We start from the raw sequence: 18,243 nt of genomic DNA on the forward strand, positions 1-18,243 counted from the left end.
GCTGCAGCTTAATGATACAGCTCAAATTTGAAGCAGTTGAATACTAAACATTTTTCTATTCTAAATATCTGATGGAACAGCTTTCACCCAAATACAAATTATCACTCACCTAAATCCATTGAAAGCAAATAAGCTTTGTTACAAGCTGACCATGTATTATATACACATACTAAAGAACAGGAGGTGAAGGAGAGAGAATAGCAGATCAAGTGCATAGTGTTGTGGATTCCAAATAAACAAGAGTAGGAGTGGGCTAGGAGTAGGTCAGTGTGTTCTCTAAAGTGAGAACAGTACCAATCATCACAATGACTACACATCAGGATGCTTTCAACACCATACTTCCTACCCAAAACAGTACACTAAATTTGAAGTCTTGCATACAATTATACACAGTAATTTGTAATTATAAATAGGAATTTGAGTGCTGAGAAATAAAATCAGTTATTTTGCATCAATTTATAAATAATTTTTATTGTTGCGCAAAGCATTAACCTTTTAATTATGGAGTCTTTGAAGCCATTACCAGGTATCCAGAAGTGATTACAGTCACAAGTGTACACAGTCAGATGTAAGTATAATCAGCTGTATTGAATTATTTCCTATATTCCATTCACATAGTCTTTTTGATAAGGTGACCAAAATAAAATGCATTTTATGTTGTTTCAATACATAGAAATAAAACTTACCACTTCATTTTATCATTTGGCCCAGATGAGAAAGTTGAACTCTTTAAAACTTCACCCATTTCCTCTCGACAAAAGCTGAAGTTATTGATGGTCCACATGTAGGAGAACTTTACCACTTTTACCTAGACATTAACCAAAAGAAAGGATTTGAAAGAAATAATAAAAATACAGCCCTAAGATGGATATGTTAAGTAGATTGCCCAGCAACTGAACTGTGACAATTTCATACAAGTGGAATAAAGGCATTTACCACTATTAGCTTTCTACCAAACATTGTTCTCTCTCTGGTTATAAATAGGCATGGAGAGCTTCCTCTGATGTCAAGCAGGAGTACCCAAGAGGAGTCATTAAGCTTTGGCCAAAAAGCTTGCAGCACATCATGGGTCTACATGATACTCAGCAAAACAATGAAGGTAAATGAGAAATGATTGCTATTCCTTTATTACTGGCCCAAATGCTGGATTTCTCCACCCAACAACGCTGCAGTATTTTTCTTCAAAGTTCACTGTCACCTTCTTCAAAGGCAAAAATGCTGGCCTTTGCAGCAACACACTCACCCCATAAAATGAATATTGATAAAAAGCATTACCTGGAGAGCACTACTAAAATATAATGGCTATACGAAAGGTTTCACTCCATTTTGCACGTATCCCAGTGGCACGCAGTTAATGAAGCACTTATTAGAAAAAAATGCCAATTTTCTATCACTTAAAAACTCTTCACCGTGCTTTAAGCTTTTGCTGAAAAGAACATTTTGCTTTGCTTTTCAGGATCACAAGTTGTCCCACATATTCATGACCACCTAAATTTTAGGTGTAGCCATTTTACACAGAGCAGGAAATGGATTTGCAATTCTTTGAGGTGTCACACTACCAAAGGAAACTTTGCAGATAAATGGCCAACATCTGAACACAATGGAACAAGCATTTATGGATCGCAAACATTAGAATTTGAACAAAGAATATCCCGCTTTTATCTCATAGCTTAATCTGCTCAAAAGACTAAATCTAGAATAGGTGATTATTTCAGCAATCTGTGTCTTATGATCGTTATTTGTAGATGTTCTGCCTGATCAGCAAGGTACAGTTGAGTGCAGAGGCTGCATAGAATCAGACCAAGAACAATGATGTGCATCTGTTCCTCCCTTGGAAGTTAGAACTTGTTTTTGACCAGGTTCTTGCACTTTTACTGCGCTTTTGTGCATTGCACTCTGGGGACGATAATTCCATTATGTCTCACAATACAAACACACAGCAGCTAAAAATAAGCACCAACTGCAGCCACTTGGCTCTCCAATGCCCTGTGGGAAAGGAAATTTGCTGTCCTCAACAGCCTCCAGATCAGTGGCAGACTACAACTTATTGCAGAGACAGAAATTTGGACAACTCCCACAGCCCACTGTGTGGTGGGGGGGGGGGGGGGGCGCGGGGGGTGGCAAAACAACAACAAAACCTAAAGCATTACAGAAAATCCCAGTAGTAGCTCAGGTCAATGGCTAAAGAGACATAGAATGAAGTGATATTAATTGAAAAAGGAAATGGAAAATCCAATTTAAGGATCCATTCACTTTAAGTCACTCATTCCTAAAATCCCACTTTTTTTTAAGAAAAGCAATGCAGTCCTTTAAGTGTGTAGAATTAAATTTAGAGGCAAACCCAACATAAGAAACAGGAGGAGTAACCATTTCGGCCTTCGAGTCCTCACTGCTCTTCATCAAGGTCATGTCTGGCCTCCTACCTCAACATTTTCCTATACTATCCCAAATAAAGTAAAATTTTGATAACCCACTCTCTAACCATGTGGAAATCCCAACAGTTTGGCATCTGGCTCAAGAGGTAATGTTTGCTATGCTCCCTTCTGATTTGCCAGGGCCTTGGTTCGCACCCTCTCCCTGTCCTTCAGGGTACAAAATTCCAGGTTTCTTCTGTGTTAAGAAATTTCTCCTCAGCTTAGTCACTGACTGGCCTACCCCTCATTTTGTGACTTTAAAGCACTATTCTAGACTCATAAGCCAGGGTAATCATCCTCCCTGCATCCAGCCCGTTGAGTCTTGCAAATTTTAATGAGATTTTCTCTCATCTAAAATCTGGAGAATACTGTTTCAGTCTATTCAATCTTTCCTCATATGGCAAACCCACAATCCCTGGAAGTAGTCTAGTGAATCTTCAGTGCACTCCGTGTGGCAAGGATATCAGTTGGTTTTTATGCAAGGAGACTAAAACTGTACACAATTGTCCAGGTGTGATCTCATCAAGCACCCATAAAATTGCAGTAGGATATCTCTTTCCTTGTATTCAAATCCTCTCATAATAAACACCAACAAATGACTTGTCTCCTAATCATTTGCTGCACCCGCATTTTTTTCTTTCAGCAACTTATGCGCATAGACAGAGCTTTGTGCATTCACTCCAAAGGCTCTATAGGGAAAGACCACAGTTCTCCCATTGGATACCAAGAGGCTGGACCCTGCTTTAATAAGCTCTCAAATCTTTTGGTAATGGAATATTTTGGAATGAAAAGCTGAAGCCAAAAAGTATTCTAAGTAAACACAATGATACACTCGGTACAGTAAAATAGACTAACATCCTGAATTACATACTTGCAAATTTTATTCAACAGTATTTTGGGGGAAAATACATGGACTGACATGGTCTGAGGGGTAGGCTGCAGCTGGTGCTGAAGGCTGGGTCCAGTTTGGTTGGTACTATTTGGATCTCAAGGTGCAGGTTGATAGGGGCAGGTGCCGAGTCTGATATAATCAGCCTGTCGTCATAAAGAGCTGAGGCTAGTCTGAGGAATTCCCAGCTCAGCCACCACACCTCAAAAAGGAGAGTAAGTATTCCTCAGCTGTTGGCAACCCTAGCCCTGGGCATCAAGTCACACACCTATAAGCTCTGCGATTTTTCCAAGGACACGCTTGTCCCAGACCCTCCAAGCATGCCGCCTCCATCCAAACCACTGCTATGTGTCCACCTTAGCAGCCAATTCAAAGGCAAGTAGGAACAGGCAATAAATGCTGATCTTGCCAGCAATGCCCACATTCTCTGACAAACTTTTAAAAATTTATTTTCTTTCTAGCCATAGAAACAGAAAAGTGGTAAATATTTAAGTGATTTCATTAGCCTCTGCCTTCTTTGAAATTAAGTGAATTTACCAGTTTTGCTCAAACTTCATTATAAGTTTATCTCCTTTTAATCTGTGCATGCTCATTTCATCAAGGGGCAAATGTAATAGAAAAATACATAAAGTCAGAGACTTGCAGCATGGAAATAGGCCCTTCAGTCCACCGTCTATGCTGACCATTAACCCCCATTTACACCGGTCCTATTTTGTTTTAATTCTTCCTATATTCCCAGAAACATTAATTCATCTATACAGCTATGTGATACAACTCCTCTGCATGGCACTTCTGGGTGCCAAATACGATGGTCTTATGCAAGTTAAGAAACAGCATTAAACAGACATGCATTTTCCAAAGTGGTAATGTCTAAATATAGTGCTTATTAAATTTATGCATTAAATTTCAAATAAACTGCACATGCCTATTTTTTTTTCTAAATTGACTTTAGTTCTCAATGAGGTTACCTCTCATTCCCCTAAATTCAAGAGGTACAGGACTAGCCTGTTTAAACTCTCTTCTTATGCCAAGCCTGTCTTTCCAAGAATTACTCTGGTAAATCTTTGCTGAACTGCCTCTATCTTTCCTTAGGGAGACCAGAACTGCACAATATTCTAGATATGGGCCCTATATAATTGGAACAAAACATGTTTACACATGTACCCAAGTTATCTTGCAATAAGTTTGCATTCCTAATGGCCTGCTGAACCCACATACCAACTTTCAGTGATTCATGTACATAGAAATCCTGGTCCCTCTGAACACTAACATGTTTCAATTTCTTGTGATTAAATAATTCTCCTTTCAATTTTTTCCTACCAAAGTTGATGACCTCACGTTTTCCGCTTGACATTCAATCTTCCACATGCTCGTCCATTCACTTAACCTGTTTATATTCTCTTGAAGTCTCTCTGGATCTTCTTTGCAAACAACATTACCCCCTAAGCTTTGTGCAACATATCCTGATTTGGCAATTATACAATCCCCTCATTGATTATAGATAACGACAGGGACTCAGCACCCGTCTCTGCGGCACATCACTGGTCACAGCCTCGCAACTCAAAAATGTTGCATTTATTCCTATTTTTGTTTTCTGTTCTAACCAAATCTCAGTCCATTCCAGTATTTAATCCTCAATACCGTGCTCTTTTAACACCTCCTTCATAATAGCTTCTTCACACACCTGTAGTCTATGATTCATTTTCTCTCTCCCTTCTTTCTTAAACAATAGGATTACATTTATTACCTTCCAAACCGTGGGAGCAGTTCTAGAACCTGGAATTTTGGAAGATGTCTGCTGTTGTATCCACCATCGTCACTGTCTCTTTCTTTAAACCTTTAAGATGCCAGTCTTTAAGTTAAGGTGTTTGCTTTTCAGTCCCATTAATTTTTCCATCCCTACCCTCCCCCCCCACCCCCCAAAATGTGAATTTGAGCTTCTCATTTTCTCTACATACATAAATCCTCTACCACAACAGGAAGACTCGTGTTTTCCTCCCCCAAGTCCGATACAAAATATCTGTTTAACTTCCTGGCCATTTCCTTATCCTCAGTCTGTAAAGGAACCACATTAACCTTTGCTAATCTCTTCCTTTTATGTATCGATAGAAACTTTCTCATTACACAATAGTAGATCTAAAATAGCTTGCTCCCATGTTGGTTTCCTAAATCAGTTTAAGTAACCATCTCACATACATCTGATATATTCATCCTCCACATTTGGGTGCCTATATAACACTTCCTGCCCATTCACAGCCCCTCCCAGGCTTCTATTTCAAAATCACCTGCCTTCAGGTTATCTACTTTGCCCCATGTTTTTAAAAATATTGAGTTCAAAAGGATACAAAAAAGGGAAGGGAACCAATAAAGTCCTTATTGTTGCACTTATGAGCTCAAGAAGTTGCTCCCCTGGCCAAGTTGGCCCAGTAAAGTTCCAGCACTGGCTTTGACAATAGGAGGAATTTGCTCGAGAATGACATGTCTATATAAAGGAGTAAAAACCCAAACCATCCAATTAGCTCCACCAGTCTACTTTTAACCATCTATAAAATGATAGGTGCTTTGGTAGGGCAGGTATCACTTATTCAGCAATAACCTAATCACAGATGCCCATTTTGAGCTCAGACAATGCCACATTGTTCAAAATCTCTGACAGCCTTTATCAAAACATAGACAAAAGAGCCGATTTCTAGATGTGTGAGCAGGACTGACCTGCACAACAAGATAACACTTGACCAAGAGTATCATCAAGAAACCCTGGTAATATTTGAGCAAGCTGTAATAGAAGGGGACACTTTAGCATTCCATGGCTAAATATAAACTTAACGCGAGATGAAGAAAAAATGTTTTCATGAAACATGCTACATGAATGCAAGGATATCCCAGGGCATTTTAGAAACAATAAAATGTTTTGTGATGTGTCATTTGCTGTTGTAACACAGGAAATGGAAAAGAATTTGATAATGACCAAATAATTTACTTTAGTAATGTTGATTAGACAATAAATATGTCAGGACAACAGAAATATCACAACTATTCCTCAAATACTGCCCTAGGATCTTTTACACCCAGAAAGCAATAGGGTTCAGAACCATTTGCTTTCATTTTACAATCACAGCTCCAACACCCAGTGCCTATCTGGCACTGCCTACGTATCCTGCTTTCTTTACCCAGCCCAGGGGTTCCAAATAGATAGTTTAAAAAAGATTTAACTACCATAACCACCGAATATGGGTTATTCATTCCAGTTCTGTTGCCTAGTTTCATTAATCAAAGACAAACTTTTATTACCAAATCCTCAGTAATGAACAATTGAGAAGCTCTCATGACTTAGAAAATTCCTGTAACGATGCAATCAAAAACAAAAGTGAATAGCAACAAGATTGCGCGATTACACCACAATTATTTTTTAAAAACTTCGAGGGATGTTATGAGTAAATTGTTGGAATGAATACCAAAATAAAAGGCTGCCCTGAAAGATTGAATGGAAAGCGAAACTAACAGCTCAGCCTTTTCTTCAGCAATATCCACAGTGGGCCCTTAATCACCCTCTCTGCATTTTGCCCATAAGGATCACCTGCTTTTCTACCAGATATGCACAACATTTACAATCAATCATGAATGAATGCCTCAAGTAAGATGTGAATACCAAAACCAACTACTATTACTTTTACCCATTTGGCAATCTTTGATTACACTGTTGTAGCCCATGTCTCACACAAGTTGTCTCTCTCCGTTCATACCCAACTATGAAGTAAAACAATTCAAATTTAAAGCTAAATGCCAGGTGAATGTCATAACACTTAAATTTGCTTTTCCAGAGAAAGTAGGTCCCACTGTCATGACTTTGTAATCAACCACAGAAGCATTGGGATGTACAGTACCTGGGTGTAACACCAACTCTCTGCCACAGGTCCACTAGACATTTCTCCAGGCGGAGGGGGTGTTGGCACCCTTGACATTGCCAGCTTGTCCACTGTTTTGAACCTAGATGCCACAGCGAATTTCAGGGTTTCTCCTGCAATGAAACAGTTAAATTACTAACCTCTAAATATAGAGACTGTGTGAGACAGAATCAAGTTAAAAATTCTAAGCAATTGAATTACTGAATCTCTTAAATAATTCCAAATTGCTGGAATTTGCCTGCACTGAAAAAATAGTATGTGTATTAGTTTTCTCTCTCATAGAGAACTATGCAAAATATACTGCTTTTTCAATCTTCCATTTACAACATCTGTAATGTTCAGTGTTACGGAAATAGAATACAGGGACATAATGGGTCAAATGTGACATCTTTGGCAAGCATTTTCACATTGATAAATCCTTTCCCAAACCAACTTCCCCTGTGCAATGCAAACTACCTAGTGAAATTCCCATAGATTAATGGGGAGGGGATCTAATAAAATAGCAATGTATTGTTAATTCCAATTAGATCAACAATGGCATCTTTTATACTATGATTGACATAAATTCATTTACACGTTGGGTGCTTCTAGCTTAAGCAATAATGCTTTCCATCATACACCAATTAATTTCGATCTGCACATCAGCATTAAAATGTGGCGGTGGAGTGGACTGGTTTCTTTTCAAAAAATTGAAGAACATAAATTATTACTAAGACAGAACATGAGGAGCAGAAGCCAATAAGGAGTGGGCAAAACAGCTCATCACAAAGCAGATGGCACCTGAAGCAAATAACCCAACTCTATATACTTGTTCATACCAACTTCCATGAAACACAATATTTTTTTTTCCCCAACAATTTATTTGCATACTTTCACACTTGTTAAATGAGTGGCATGCCAACCTGGCTGTATCCAAATTACTGTTCATGTAAATAAAAAGTAATCTAAAAATTTACAATCTGGCATAGCCAGCTAGCGTCACAAATATAGATAATGTTTCATCAGATTTTGGAATAGAAAAGGTCATTGACCCGAAATGTTAACTTGATTTGGGGGAATAAAAAGCCACGTAGTCCATTTCCATATTCCAAAACTAGATCCACATCTCTGTAGGTCATAGCTTCACAAGTACTTTTTAAGAAGTCTGAGAGTTTCTACCTTTACTACCACCCTTTCAGGGAGCAAGTTCCAGACCCCTAGCACCCACAAGTTAATTTCTTCCCCCACTCATCTCCCCTCCATCAATTACTTTAATTCCATCTCCCTTGGTTTTTGACCCCTCTGATAATAAAGGAAAATATTCTATTTGTCTTTCTAAATACCTTATTTAGAAGTCTTGCTACCTTTGAGGATCTGAGGAGTCACACACCAACTGTTCTGTTCCTCCATAACACTCAGCATTGTTCCACTTGTTGTGTATTCCCTTGTTTTTATACCACCCTAATGTACTACTTCACATTTCTCTGGATTTTAAATTCTAATTATCTTGTTTCTACCTAACTGACCAGTCTGTTCCAGGCACCTACCACTCTTTGTAAAAAAAAACTTGCCTCGCACGTCTCCTTTAAACTTAAATCTATCCCTCCACCCTGGGAAAATGACCTTCACTGTCTATCCTATCTATGCCTCTCATAAGTTTATGTACTTCAATCAGATTGCCCCTCAGCCTCCAACACTCCAGAAAAAAAATAATCCATGTTTGACCAATCTCTCCTTATAGCTGATACATTCATGTCAGGCAATATCTTGGCGAGCATCTTTTACACCCTCTCCAAAGCCTCCATAACCTTCCTGTAATGCAGTGACAAAAAGAGCACTCAATACTCCAAATGTGGCCTAACCAGTTTCATACAGCTGCAACATGTATTCCCAACTTTTGTACTCAATGTTCCAACTGACAAAGGCAGTATACCATGTGCCTTCTTTTTTAAAATCACAATATCTACTTGTGTTGCCATTTGGTGTTCACAATGTTAATCTCCTCTACACTGGAGAAGAGAAACACAGAACAGATGATCCCTTTGCAGAGCACCTGCTCTCAGTACACAGAGGTGATCCTGAGTATCCTGTAGCAGGCTACTTTAAATGTTCAATCCCACTCCCATTCTGACCTGTCTGCAGCTTTATCATCTTCTATCTCAACACTTTGCAACCCTTTGAAATGAACACTGAATTTTCCAACTTCAGGTAAACTGCACTCTCATTATTACCCATTATCATGATCATGTCTTATTTCTTTAAAATGTCTTGCTAACAGCTAGTACTCACGTTCCTTATATCTGATCCATCTTTCCCCATCTCCACATGGTCTTCTTTTACAACTCACCCCTTCCTCCAGTTCTGCTTTGAAAACCATAAACCCTCCACTCTTCCCCATTCTGAGGAAGGATCATTAACCCAAAACATTGACTGTTTTCTCCTTCCACAAATGTTGCTCAACTGGCTGATTTTTCCCAGCATTTCTACAGTTTTATTCGTTTTCCAGTTTTGCTAAGTAGTCCCTTGTACATGGCAAGGGACAAAAAGCTGTTGTGTGTGCAATTATGAATGCTACTTTTTGCCCCCTTGCTAATTCAGTGGCCAATACACTTCCAGTGTGGAATGCATTAATGCCTTCCACATGGGATTGTTTTAAGTTTTTCACCTGCAAAGTGGCACATCTCTCAAACCCATTAAATAGCTTATAGCAAATGCTAATTAACCAATCATTTAAAAAAAATTAAGATTTAACAGCAGAAGCTGCAACCTCCCCTCACCACTGCATACACAGCACTAAAACAGTAAGAGTAGCATCAAGTGCAAAGAGACTGAACTACACTGATTGAGGAAGCCTTATTTATTGTGACAACATAATTACTGGTCCATTCTCAAATCAAAAGCACACCAGAGCCTACCATTAGAATGTTGGAAACGCATATACAAGTTATCATAGTTGTACTGATATCCACCTTGAATTGGCATATCAAGGTTTTGACCGGCACTGTTCAGTAGCTTTCTGTACAAAATGGCTGCAAAGCTCATCAACCAGCAAACCCCAGGTGATGCTGTTGGATGCTTGACTGAATTATAAAGACAAAATACTGCAGTTCCAGAAATATACTAAGTCAGGCAGCATCTGTGGAAAGAAACAGAGTTAACATTTCAAGTTGAGACCTGAAAGGTTAGCAAGCCGAAACATTAACACTGCTTCTCCCTCTAGATGCTACCCAACCTACTTAGCGTAGATGTGCGCACATGTATACGTTTGCACATGGTCATAGTCTTTGGGTCTTCTAATAAAGTCAGCATTAAAAAATGCACCTTTCAAAAATTTGTGTTTCCAATTTGTCCAAAGCCTGCTGGCAGTTGACATGCACAACAGTTCACTGCAACAAGTTCCAGCCTGTAGAAATACAAGCGTTACTACCAGCACTTCAGATCAATTGAGGGCATTTATCACCAATACTCCCAAAACTACTTTTTACTTTTCTTTCTAAAACCAATCTTTAACATTTATATAATTTTAAAAACTGTCAGACCTCCTGCTAGTTCTACTCAAATCTTTGGAAATTCTCTCTAATAACAGACCTTGTAATAATTTTTAAAGCTATCCTTTCTCTGCAGTTTAAAATAAAGGTTAAGTACTGAGCCGACAGAGTTCAGTACTCAGTCCTTTACTATTTACAGCCAGATAGAGGTGAAATGACAGTCAAGCTTGGATAAGCCCAAAAATCAGTTTTTTTTTAAGAACACATTTGCTTGTTTCAAATTAAAAGCTGATTTACCAATGTATTACTCCGATGAATTTGGAGTCTTAATTGTGCATCGGCTGATGATTATTTGGTAAAATCATTACATGCAGAACATTTAATACCACATGAAAAGGCATGAAAACAGATTATTTGCCATATTACTTTAAGCACATGCAGTGATGAACTAGGGCTAAAAGAAAAATAAAATCAGCCCCAGCATTTCAAGTTGGACACAATTTAAAAAGAGATTTTTATGGTGTTTACAAGACCCACTTTGTTTTTGGGTCATCCATAGCCTGGTATTGACCAAAGTGTCCTTTAGACTTGCATCTCACTTAAAGGCTGACAGTGCATTGGCTAAATGTTGACCTTACACCCAAGTTGCTCAATAAATTTGTGACTTAAATTTACAGACACTGTGGGCCATAGCGCTGCGAGCTTATATCAAACGTAGCCCCAGTGTTGCCTTGTTTTGTGGCCTAGGGTGCTCCAACTTCAAAAAATTTGATTTGATGCAACTAAGCCACCTTTTTGCATAAACCCTAGTTAGGAGTACAGCTGCAGCAGGGGACCAGAGTGAGGTTAGATGTGCAGCGAGTCAGAGGCTGGAATGCAGTTACATAAGCAGCTGGCAGAGGGGACTGGAGGCACCGTTACTTGTGTGGGCTGAACTAGCGAATGGAAATGGAGCCTAGTATGCAGCTGCGATCGAGGGCTGGCAACAGGTGTAGTGATGAAGTTGATGAGAAGCTAAAGGGAGAGCTTCCTTGTCTCATGCAGGCCTACATACACACACAAGTGTATGTGCACCTGCTGGGTAGCATCTTACATATGAATTCATGACTCAGCATGAACAATTGTGCAGCAGAGCTGGTCTACAATTATCGTGGGCCCTCTTGCCACTGGATCAAAACCAATGACAACTGGTTTGCAACAGCTATTCTAGAAAAAAAGCTATTATCAACTGAGAAGGATTCTTGAAAATCACGACATCAATCCTGGCGCAAAATTCATTGTCTACCACAGCAGTGATCCTTGTGGTTCTGAGACCTGCACACATAACAGGCAAATACCAAAGTTGTATCTGCAAAATCTAAATTCACTGGCAGGACAAATAAACCAATCTCAGCACTTGCTCCCAGTCTAGTACCACCAGTATTAAGGCCCTAGTTACAGCAAGTTGACCATATTGAGAAGACCATGTTGTTCATGTCTGCCATCACGTTCTTGAAACTGAGCTCAGAATAGAGCATCTGTCATTGGAAGAGACTACCAGATGGACAGAGGAAAAAAAAAATTAAGATTGTGCTCAGGGCCTCCTTGAAGAATTGCAACATTCCCAGACTCCTGCGAATCTCTGGTCGATGACTGCTCAAAGTGGGAGGAGGAACAATTGGGATGGTATTAATAACCAAGGTCATTCATTGAGTGCACACGGAGCCCTATGTAAGTGGCAAAGAAGCATACCACCTCAGACTACCTACCTGCCCTACCCTATTGGTCACCATTTGTACCATCTGTGAAAGGGTCTGGGTTTCTACACTGGCTTCATTAGCCAACTTAGAGCTCAAGAAACCAGAGTTGAAGTCTTTCATCTTCGACCCACAAAGGAATGCCCAAGAAAAAGCTACAATTTGCAATGTATTAATATTCTGTTATAACTACTAGGATAACACTGCATTTTGTTTCACCTGGCAGTAGGCAATCCGAATAACTAGTCAACACACAAAGAACCAAAAAAAAGCAACCTGAAGGTTAATATCATGAAAAAAAATCACAGTAGAAATATAGCAACATGTTACTTTAGGTTTTTTCTATAGCTTGAAACATGCAGTCAACTGCAACACGAGATTTCATTTGCAGCAATCTCAGAAAAGGATGTTTTTTTTCGCTAATATTGCCATGTTCTTATTCCCCTCCATTCATAAGATAATATGTAACAGGTTATATTTGTTGAGCCTTACTGTCATTATTCAAATCCTACTGCAAATTTTGATGGCTTTTTCCATTCCCTCTCCCACCCAATACCCTAGATGGAGCCAGAATCCGGATTCTCACGCAGGCACCAAGAATACTGGGAAAACTAGGCAGATTAGCTCAGTGCCTGTGGAAATCACTCACCAACATAAATTTTTTTTAATATTTTATTTACAGAGTGGTAACAGGCCCTTCCAGCCCAACGAGTCCACGCCGCCCATTTTAAACCCCCAAATTAACCTACCCGTACGTCTTTAGAATGTGGGAGGAAACCGGAGCACTCAGAGGAAACCCACGCAGATACGGGAGAACGCACAAACTCCTTACAGACAGCGACGGGAATCGAACCCCGATCACTGGTGCTGTAATAGCGTCGCACTAACTGCTATGCTACCGTGCCGTAACCAGTAAATTCCTCACTCCCAAATAGTGTGGTGAAATCACATGAAAATGGTAAATCACCCTCAAATCTCCCCCAACATTCAATATGATCATGGCTGATCTGCCCCAGGTCTCAATTGCCCACAAACTTCCAGAGTAGAAAATTCCTACAATTTTAAAATACCTTGCAACTATGTCCCTTGCTCAAGGCTCTTCCACAATTGGAAACATCTCAATTTCTACCCATCATGTACCCTTAGAATCTTATCTATTTCAATATGATCACTCCTCATTCTTCTAAACTTCCACAGAATTTGGATCTCTTTCTTCATAATCCGTGATATTATTGCACCTTATTGAATAGGTTTTAATGGTGCACTAAACCAAAGTTACTGCTTAACAATGCCTTTGGCCCCAAAACAAAATGTGCCAGATAGTGTGGACTGCCATTCCCCTACAAAATACTGAATTTTGATATTTAAGGTTATGTTTTTCAGCTTCCACCTTACTTAACCTTATGTTCTATTCCTAATTTTGCACTCAATAATATGAAATATTAGCTGAAATGGAGCTTGTTGCTTCCTGGTTTGCAGCCATGACTATTAATGGATACAGGACGTCACCTTGACTTTACACCTGACAGCAACCAACAATGGAAATGGATAAATTTGCATAGGGTTTCACTAGATCTATAGGTAAATTTTCTTCTACTGCTTTGTCAACAATTGTAAAATTTGGTCAACACACAGTGAAACTAGTAGTTAGGTTACGACTTTAAATAACTTCGTGAAAACCCATCAGCAGTTCAGCCAAGGGTTGGTCCCTTAGTGCCTGTTGCTAGCCAGACATCAACGCAAAATATTTTCTATTGCTTCATTCACAAAATCTTTAAATTAATCTGCTTGACGTTTTATTTTAATCCAACAGAAATCACAAAGCTAGATAATAAAACTAAAGAACCTCAAATACAAGGTGAAACGCAAAGCTTCAGTGGTAATACTTCCATGTAAATTAAACTAAAAATGCTTCTGTACTTATTTTCATTTCAATCATAGACGAATACTCTGTCCACATTCTTCCACATTTGCAGTGCCAACTAGGCTGAAAGATGGGTCCACCTCTTTCCATCTATCTCATGTTAAAGAATCCATTAAATTACTCTAATGTTACTCTAACAGGAATATGACAAATACAGAACCTAGCAACCAGATCCACAGCTTCTCATCACAGTGGATTATGACAGTTTTCTATACTAATTTGATCACAATGAAATAATACAAAGAATAGTTAATTCATATTCATTTGAAACAGTGTACTTATGAAAAATGATTGACGCAAACCTATTTATTGGACTGCTTAACAAATATAATAGATTACAGACTATTCCAAAACTTTTGTTTATTATTCCACCTTTGAGTTTCAGGAATGCACGACAGTCAAAACGTGCATTTGTTCTAATTCTGAGCTAGCTATATTTAATTAGATACTGTCATGAGATGGATTTCTAACTTCTAAAAATTTTAACAACCAAATTTCTGACAAAAGCTTGCTAATTGCAGAACTACAATTAATATGAAGCCTCAAGCAGGATTATTCTGATATTTTGTTCCTCCTCTAACTGCAACAATTATAGAGGTAGTTGCATCAAGGTGAGTATAGAATTGAGCAGAACACAACTTGTATAATTATATGATAGCAGTCGAATGTTATGAAAATCAGGACACGTAGGTCATACTGCCCAAAATACACCCCCACCAGTAAAAGGAAGGTTATTAATAAAAGCCATCTTAATATGCAACTTTGGGCATGAACAGAAATTAGTTACATGGGAAGCAACTTCTGTTAGCTAATGATAGGTTTCAAATTTGGTGTGTCAAATAGATGTCTATTTTAACGCAAGAGTGTTGTGAACAAGGCGGATGAGCTTAGAGCTTGGATCGATACTTGGAGCTATGATGTGGTGGCCATTACGGAGACTTGGATGGCTCCAGGGCTGGAATGGTTGATTCAAGTGCCAGGTTTTTAGATGTTTCAGGAAGGACAGGGAGGGAGGCAAGAGAGGTGGGGGAGTGGCTCTGTTGATTAGAGATAGTGTCACGGCTGCGGAAAAGGTGGACGTTGTGGAGGGATTGTCTACGGAGTCTCTGTGGGTGGAGGTTAGGAACAGGAAGGGGTCGATAACTGTGCTGGGTGTTTTTTATAGGCCGCCCAATGGTGACAGGGTTATTGAGGAGCAGATAGGGAAGCAGATCCTAGAAAGGTGTGAGAATAACAGAGTTGTTGTGATGGGGGATTTTAATTTCCCAAACATCGATTGGCATCTCCAGACAGTGAGGGGTTTAGATGGGGTGGAGTTTGTTAGGTGTGTTCAGGAAGGGTTCTTGACACAGTATGTAGATAGACCTACAAGAGGGGAGGCTGTGCTTGATTTGATATTGGGAAATGAACCTGGTCAGGTGTCAGATCTCTCAGTGGGTGAACATTTTGGTGATAGTGATCATAATTTTATCTCCTTTATGTTAGCACTGGAGAGGGATAGGAGCAGACAGGCTAGAAAGGTGTTTACTTGAAGTAAAGGGAATTATGAGGCTCTCAGACAGGAAATTGGAAGATTAAATTGGGAACAGATGTTCTCTGGGAAAAGTACGGAAGATATGTGGCAAATATTCAGAGGATATTTGTGTGGAGCTCTGCATAGACATGTTCCGATGAGACAGGGGAGTCATGACAGGATACAGGAAACATGGTGTATGAAGGCTATAATAAATCTACAAGCATTCAAAAGGTACAGAGAGGTAGGTAATGTTAGAGATCTGGACGAGTACAAGGCTAAAAGGAAGGAACTTAAGATACAGATTAGGAGAGCCAGAAGGGGACATGAGAAGGCCTTGGTGGGCAGGATAAAGGAAAACCAAGGTGTTCTACAAGTATGTGAAGAGTAAGAGGATGAGATGCAAAAGGATAGGGCCTGTCAAGTGCAGCAGTGGGAAAGTGTATATGGATCCGGAAGAAATAGCAGGAGGTACTTAATTAATACTTTACGTCAGTATTCACCATGGAAAAAGATCTGGGGGATTGTAGTGGGGACTTGCAGCAGCCTGAAAAGCTTGAGCATGTAGATATTAGAAAAGAGGTGGTGCTGAAACTTTTGGAAAGTATCAAGTTAGATAAGTCGCCGGGACCAGATGAGATGTACCCCAGGTTGCTGTGGGAGGCGAGGGAGGAGAATGCGGAGCCTCTGACGATGATCTTTGCGTCGTCGATAGAGATGGGAGAGTTTCCAGAAGACTGGAGGGTTGCAGATGTTGTTCCCTTATTCAAGAAGGGGAGTAGGGATAGCCCAGGGAATTATAGACCTGTGAGTCTTACTTCAGTGGTTGGTAAGCTGATGGAGAAGATCCTGACAGGCAGGATTTATGAACATTTGGAGAGGTATAATATGATTAGGAATAGTCAGCATGGCTTTGTCAAAGGCAGGTCCTGTCTTACGAGCCTGATTGAATTTTTTGAGGATGTGACTAAGCACATCGATGAGAGCAGTAGATGTAGCGTATATGGATTTCAGCAAGGCGTTTGATAAGGTACCCCATGCGAGGCTTATGGAGAAGATGAGGAGACATGGGATCCAAGGGGACATTGTAGTGTGGATCCAGAACTGGCTGGCCCACAGAAGGCAAAAAGTGGTTGTTGAAGGGTCGTATTCTGAGTGGAAGTCGGTGACCAGTGGTGTACCTCAGGGATCTGTACTGGGACCCTTACTCTGTGATTTTTTATAAACGACCTGGATGAGAAAGTGGAGAGGTGGGTTAGGAAGTTTGCGGATGACACGAAGGTTGGTGGTGTTGTGGATAGTTTGGAGGGCTATCAGAGGTTACAGAGGGACATAGAAAGGATGCAGAGTTGGGCTGAGAAGTGGCAGATACAGCTCAACCCAGATATGTGTGAAGTGGTTCATTTTGGTAGGTCAAATATGTTGGTGGAATATAGTCTTAATGGTAAGACTCTTGGCAGTGTGGAGGATCAGAGGGATCTTGGGGTCTGAGTCCATAGGACACTCAAAGCAACTGCACAGGTTGACTCTGTGGTTAAGGTGGCATATGGTGTATTGTCCTTCATTAATCGGGGAATTGAATTTAGGAGCCGTGAGGTATTGTTGCAGTTATATAGGTCCCTGGTCAGACCCCACTTGGAGTATTGTGTTCAGTTCTGGTCGCCTCACTACAGGAACGATATGGAAGCCATAGAGAGGGTGCAGAGGAGATTTACAAGGATGCTGCCTGGAATGCAGAGCATGCCTTATGAAAGCAGGTTGAGGGAACTCAGCCTTTTCTCCTTGGAGAGACGGAGGATGAGGGGGGACCTGATAGAGGTGTATATGATAGGAGGTATTGATAGGGCAAGTCAGAGGCTTTTCCCCAGGGCTGAATTGGTGGCCACAAGCGGACATAGGTTTAAGGTGCTGGGGAGTAGATATAGAAGAGATGTCAGGGGTAAGTATTTTTTTTTTACTCAGAGTGGTGTGTGTGTGGAATGGGCTGCCGGAAACAGATACAATAGGGTCTTTCAAGAGACTGTTAGATAGGTATATGGAGCTGAGTAAAATAGAGGGCTATGGGTAAGCCTAGTAATTTCTAGGGTAGGGACATTTTCAGCACAGCTTTGTGGGCCAAAGGGCCTGAATTGTGCTGTAGTTTTTCCAAGTTTCTATGTTCTAAATTTCTTGTAAAATTTACATAGCTTCTCTCAAAGTATTTAAGGCTTTCCTCATGGTCCTGTGGTGTGCCTAAAACACAAGTAGTAGAGTTGCACTACAGTCTGTGCAAACTACTGTTGTTGGACTCTCCTTAGGTTGTTCCTTGGGGGCCAGAGGCAACTTGCTTCCATGCCAGTTCTGCAGAGTGGAAGATGTCTATGTGTGACTTATTTACCAAGGTGGCTGTTGCAAT

The 18,243-nt window shown here is 40.0% G+C and overlaps 1 protein-coding gene across 6 annotated transcripts in view; it reads right to left on the reverse strand.

The window, feature by feature from the left end:
* The window catches only part of spopla (speckle type BTB/POZ protein like a), a 128,231-nt gene that overhangs the window by 23,256 nt on the left and 86,732 nt on the right, over window positions 1–18,243 (reverse strand). For 3 of the 6 annotated variants that reach the window (XM_052011764.1, XM_052011746.1, XM_052011755.1), the window contains 2 exons: window positions 7,188–7,321; window positions 687–808 (listed from right to left, as the gene is read on the reverse strand). In XM_052011764.1, the coding sequence (XP_051867724.1) occupies window positions 687–808; window positions 7,188–7,265 (200 nt within the window). In that variant the 5' untranslated portion in view covers window positions 7,266–7,321. Of the gene's footprint in view, window positions 1–686; window positions 809–7,187; window positions 7,322–10,102; window positions 10,224–18,243 lie in introns of those variants that run through there. The other 3 variants (XM_052011726.1, XM_052011717.1, XM_052011736.1) reach the window with 3 other exon arrangements.

The sequence above is a fragment of the Pristis pectinata genome, chromosome 1, assembly GCF_009764475.1.
Source record: "Pristis pectinata isolate sPriPec2 chromosome 1, sPriPec2.1.pri, whole genome shotgun sequence".
Classification (NCBI taxonomy): domain Eukaryota; kingdom Metazoa; phylum Chordata; class Chondrichthyes; order Rhinopristiformes; family Pristidae; genus Pristis; species Pristis pectinata.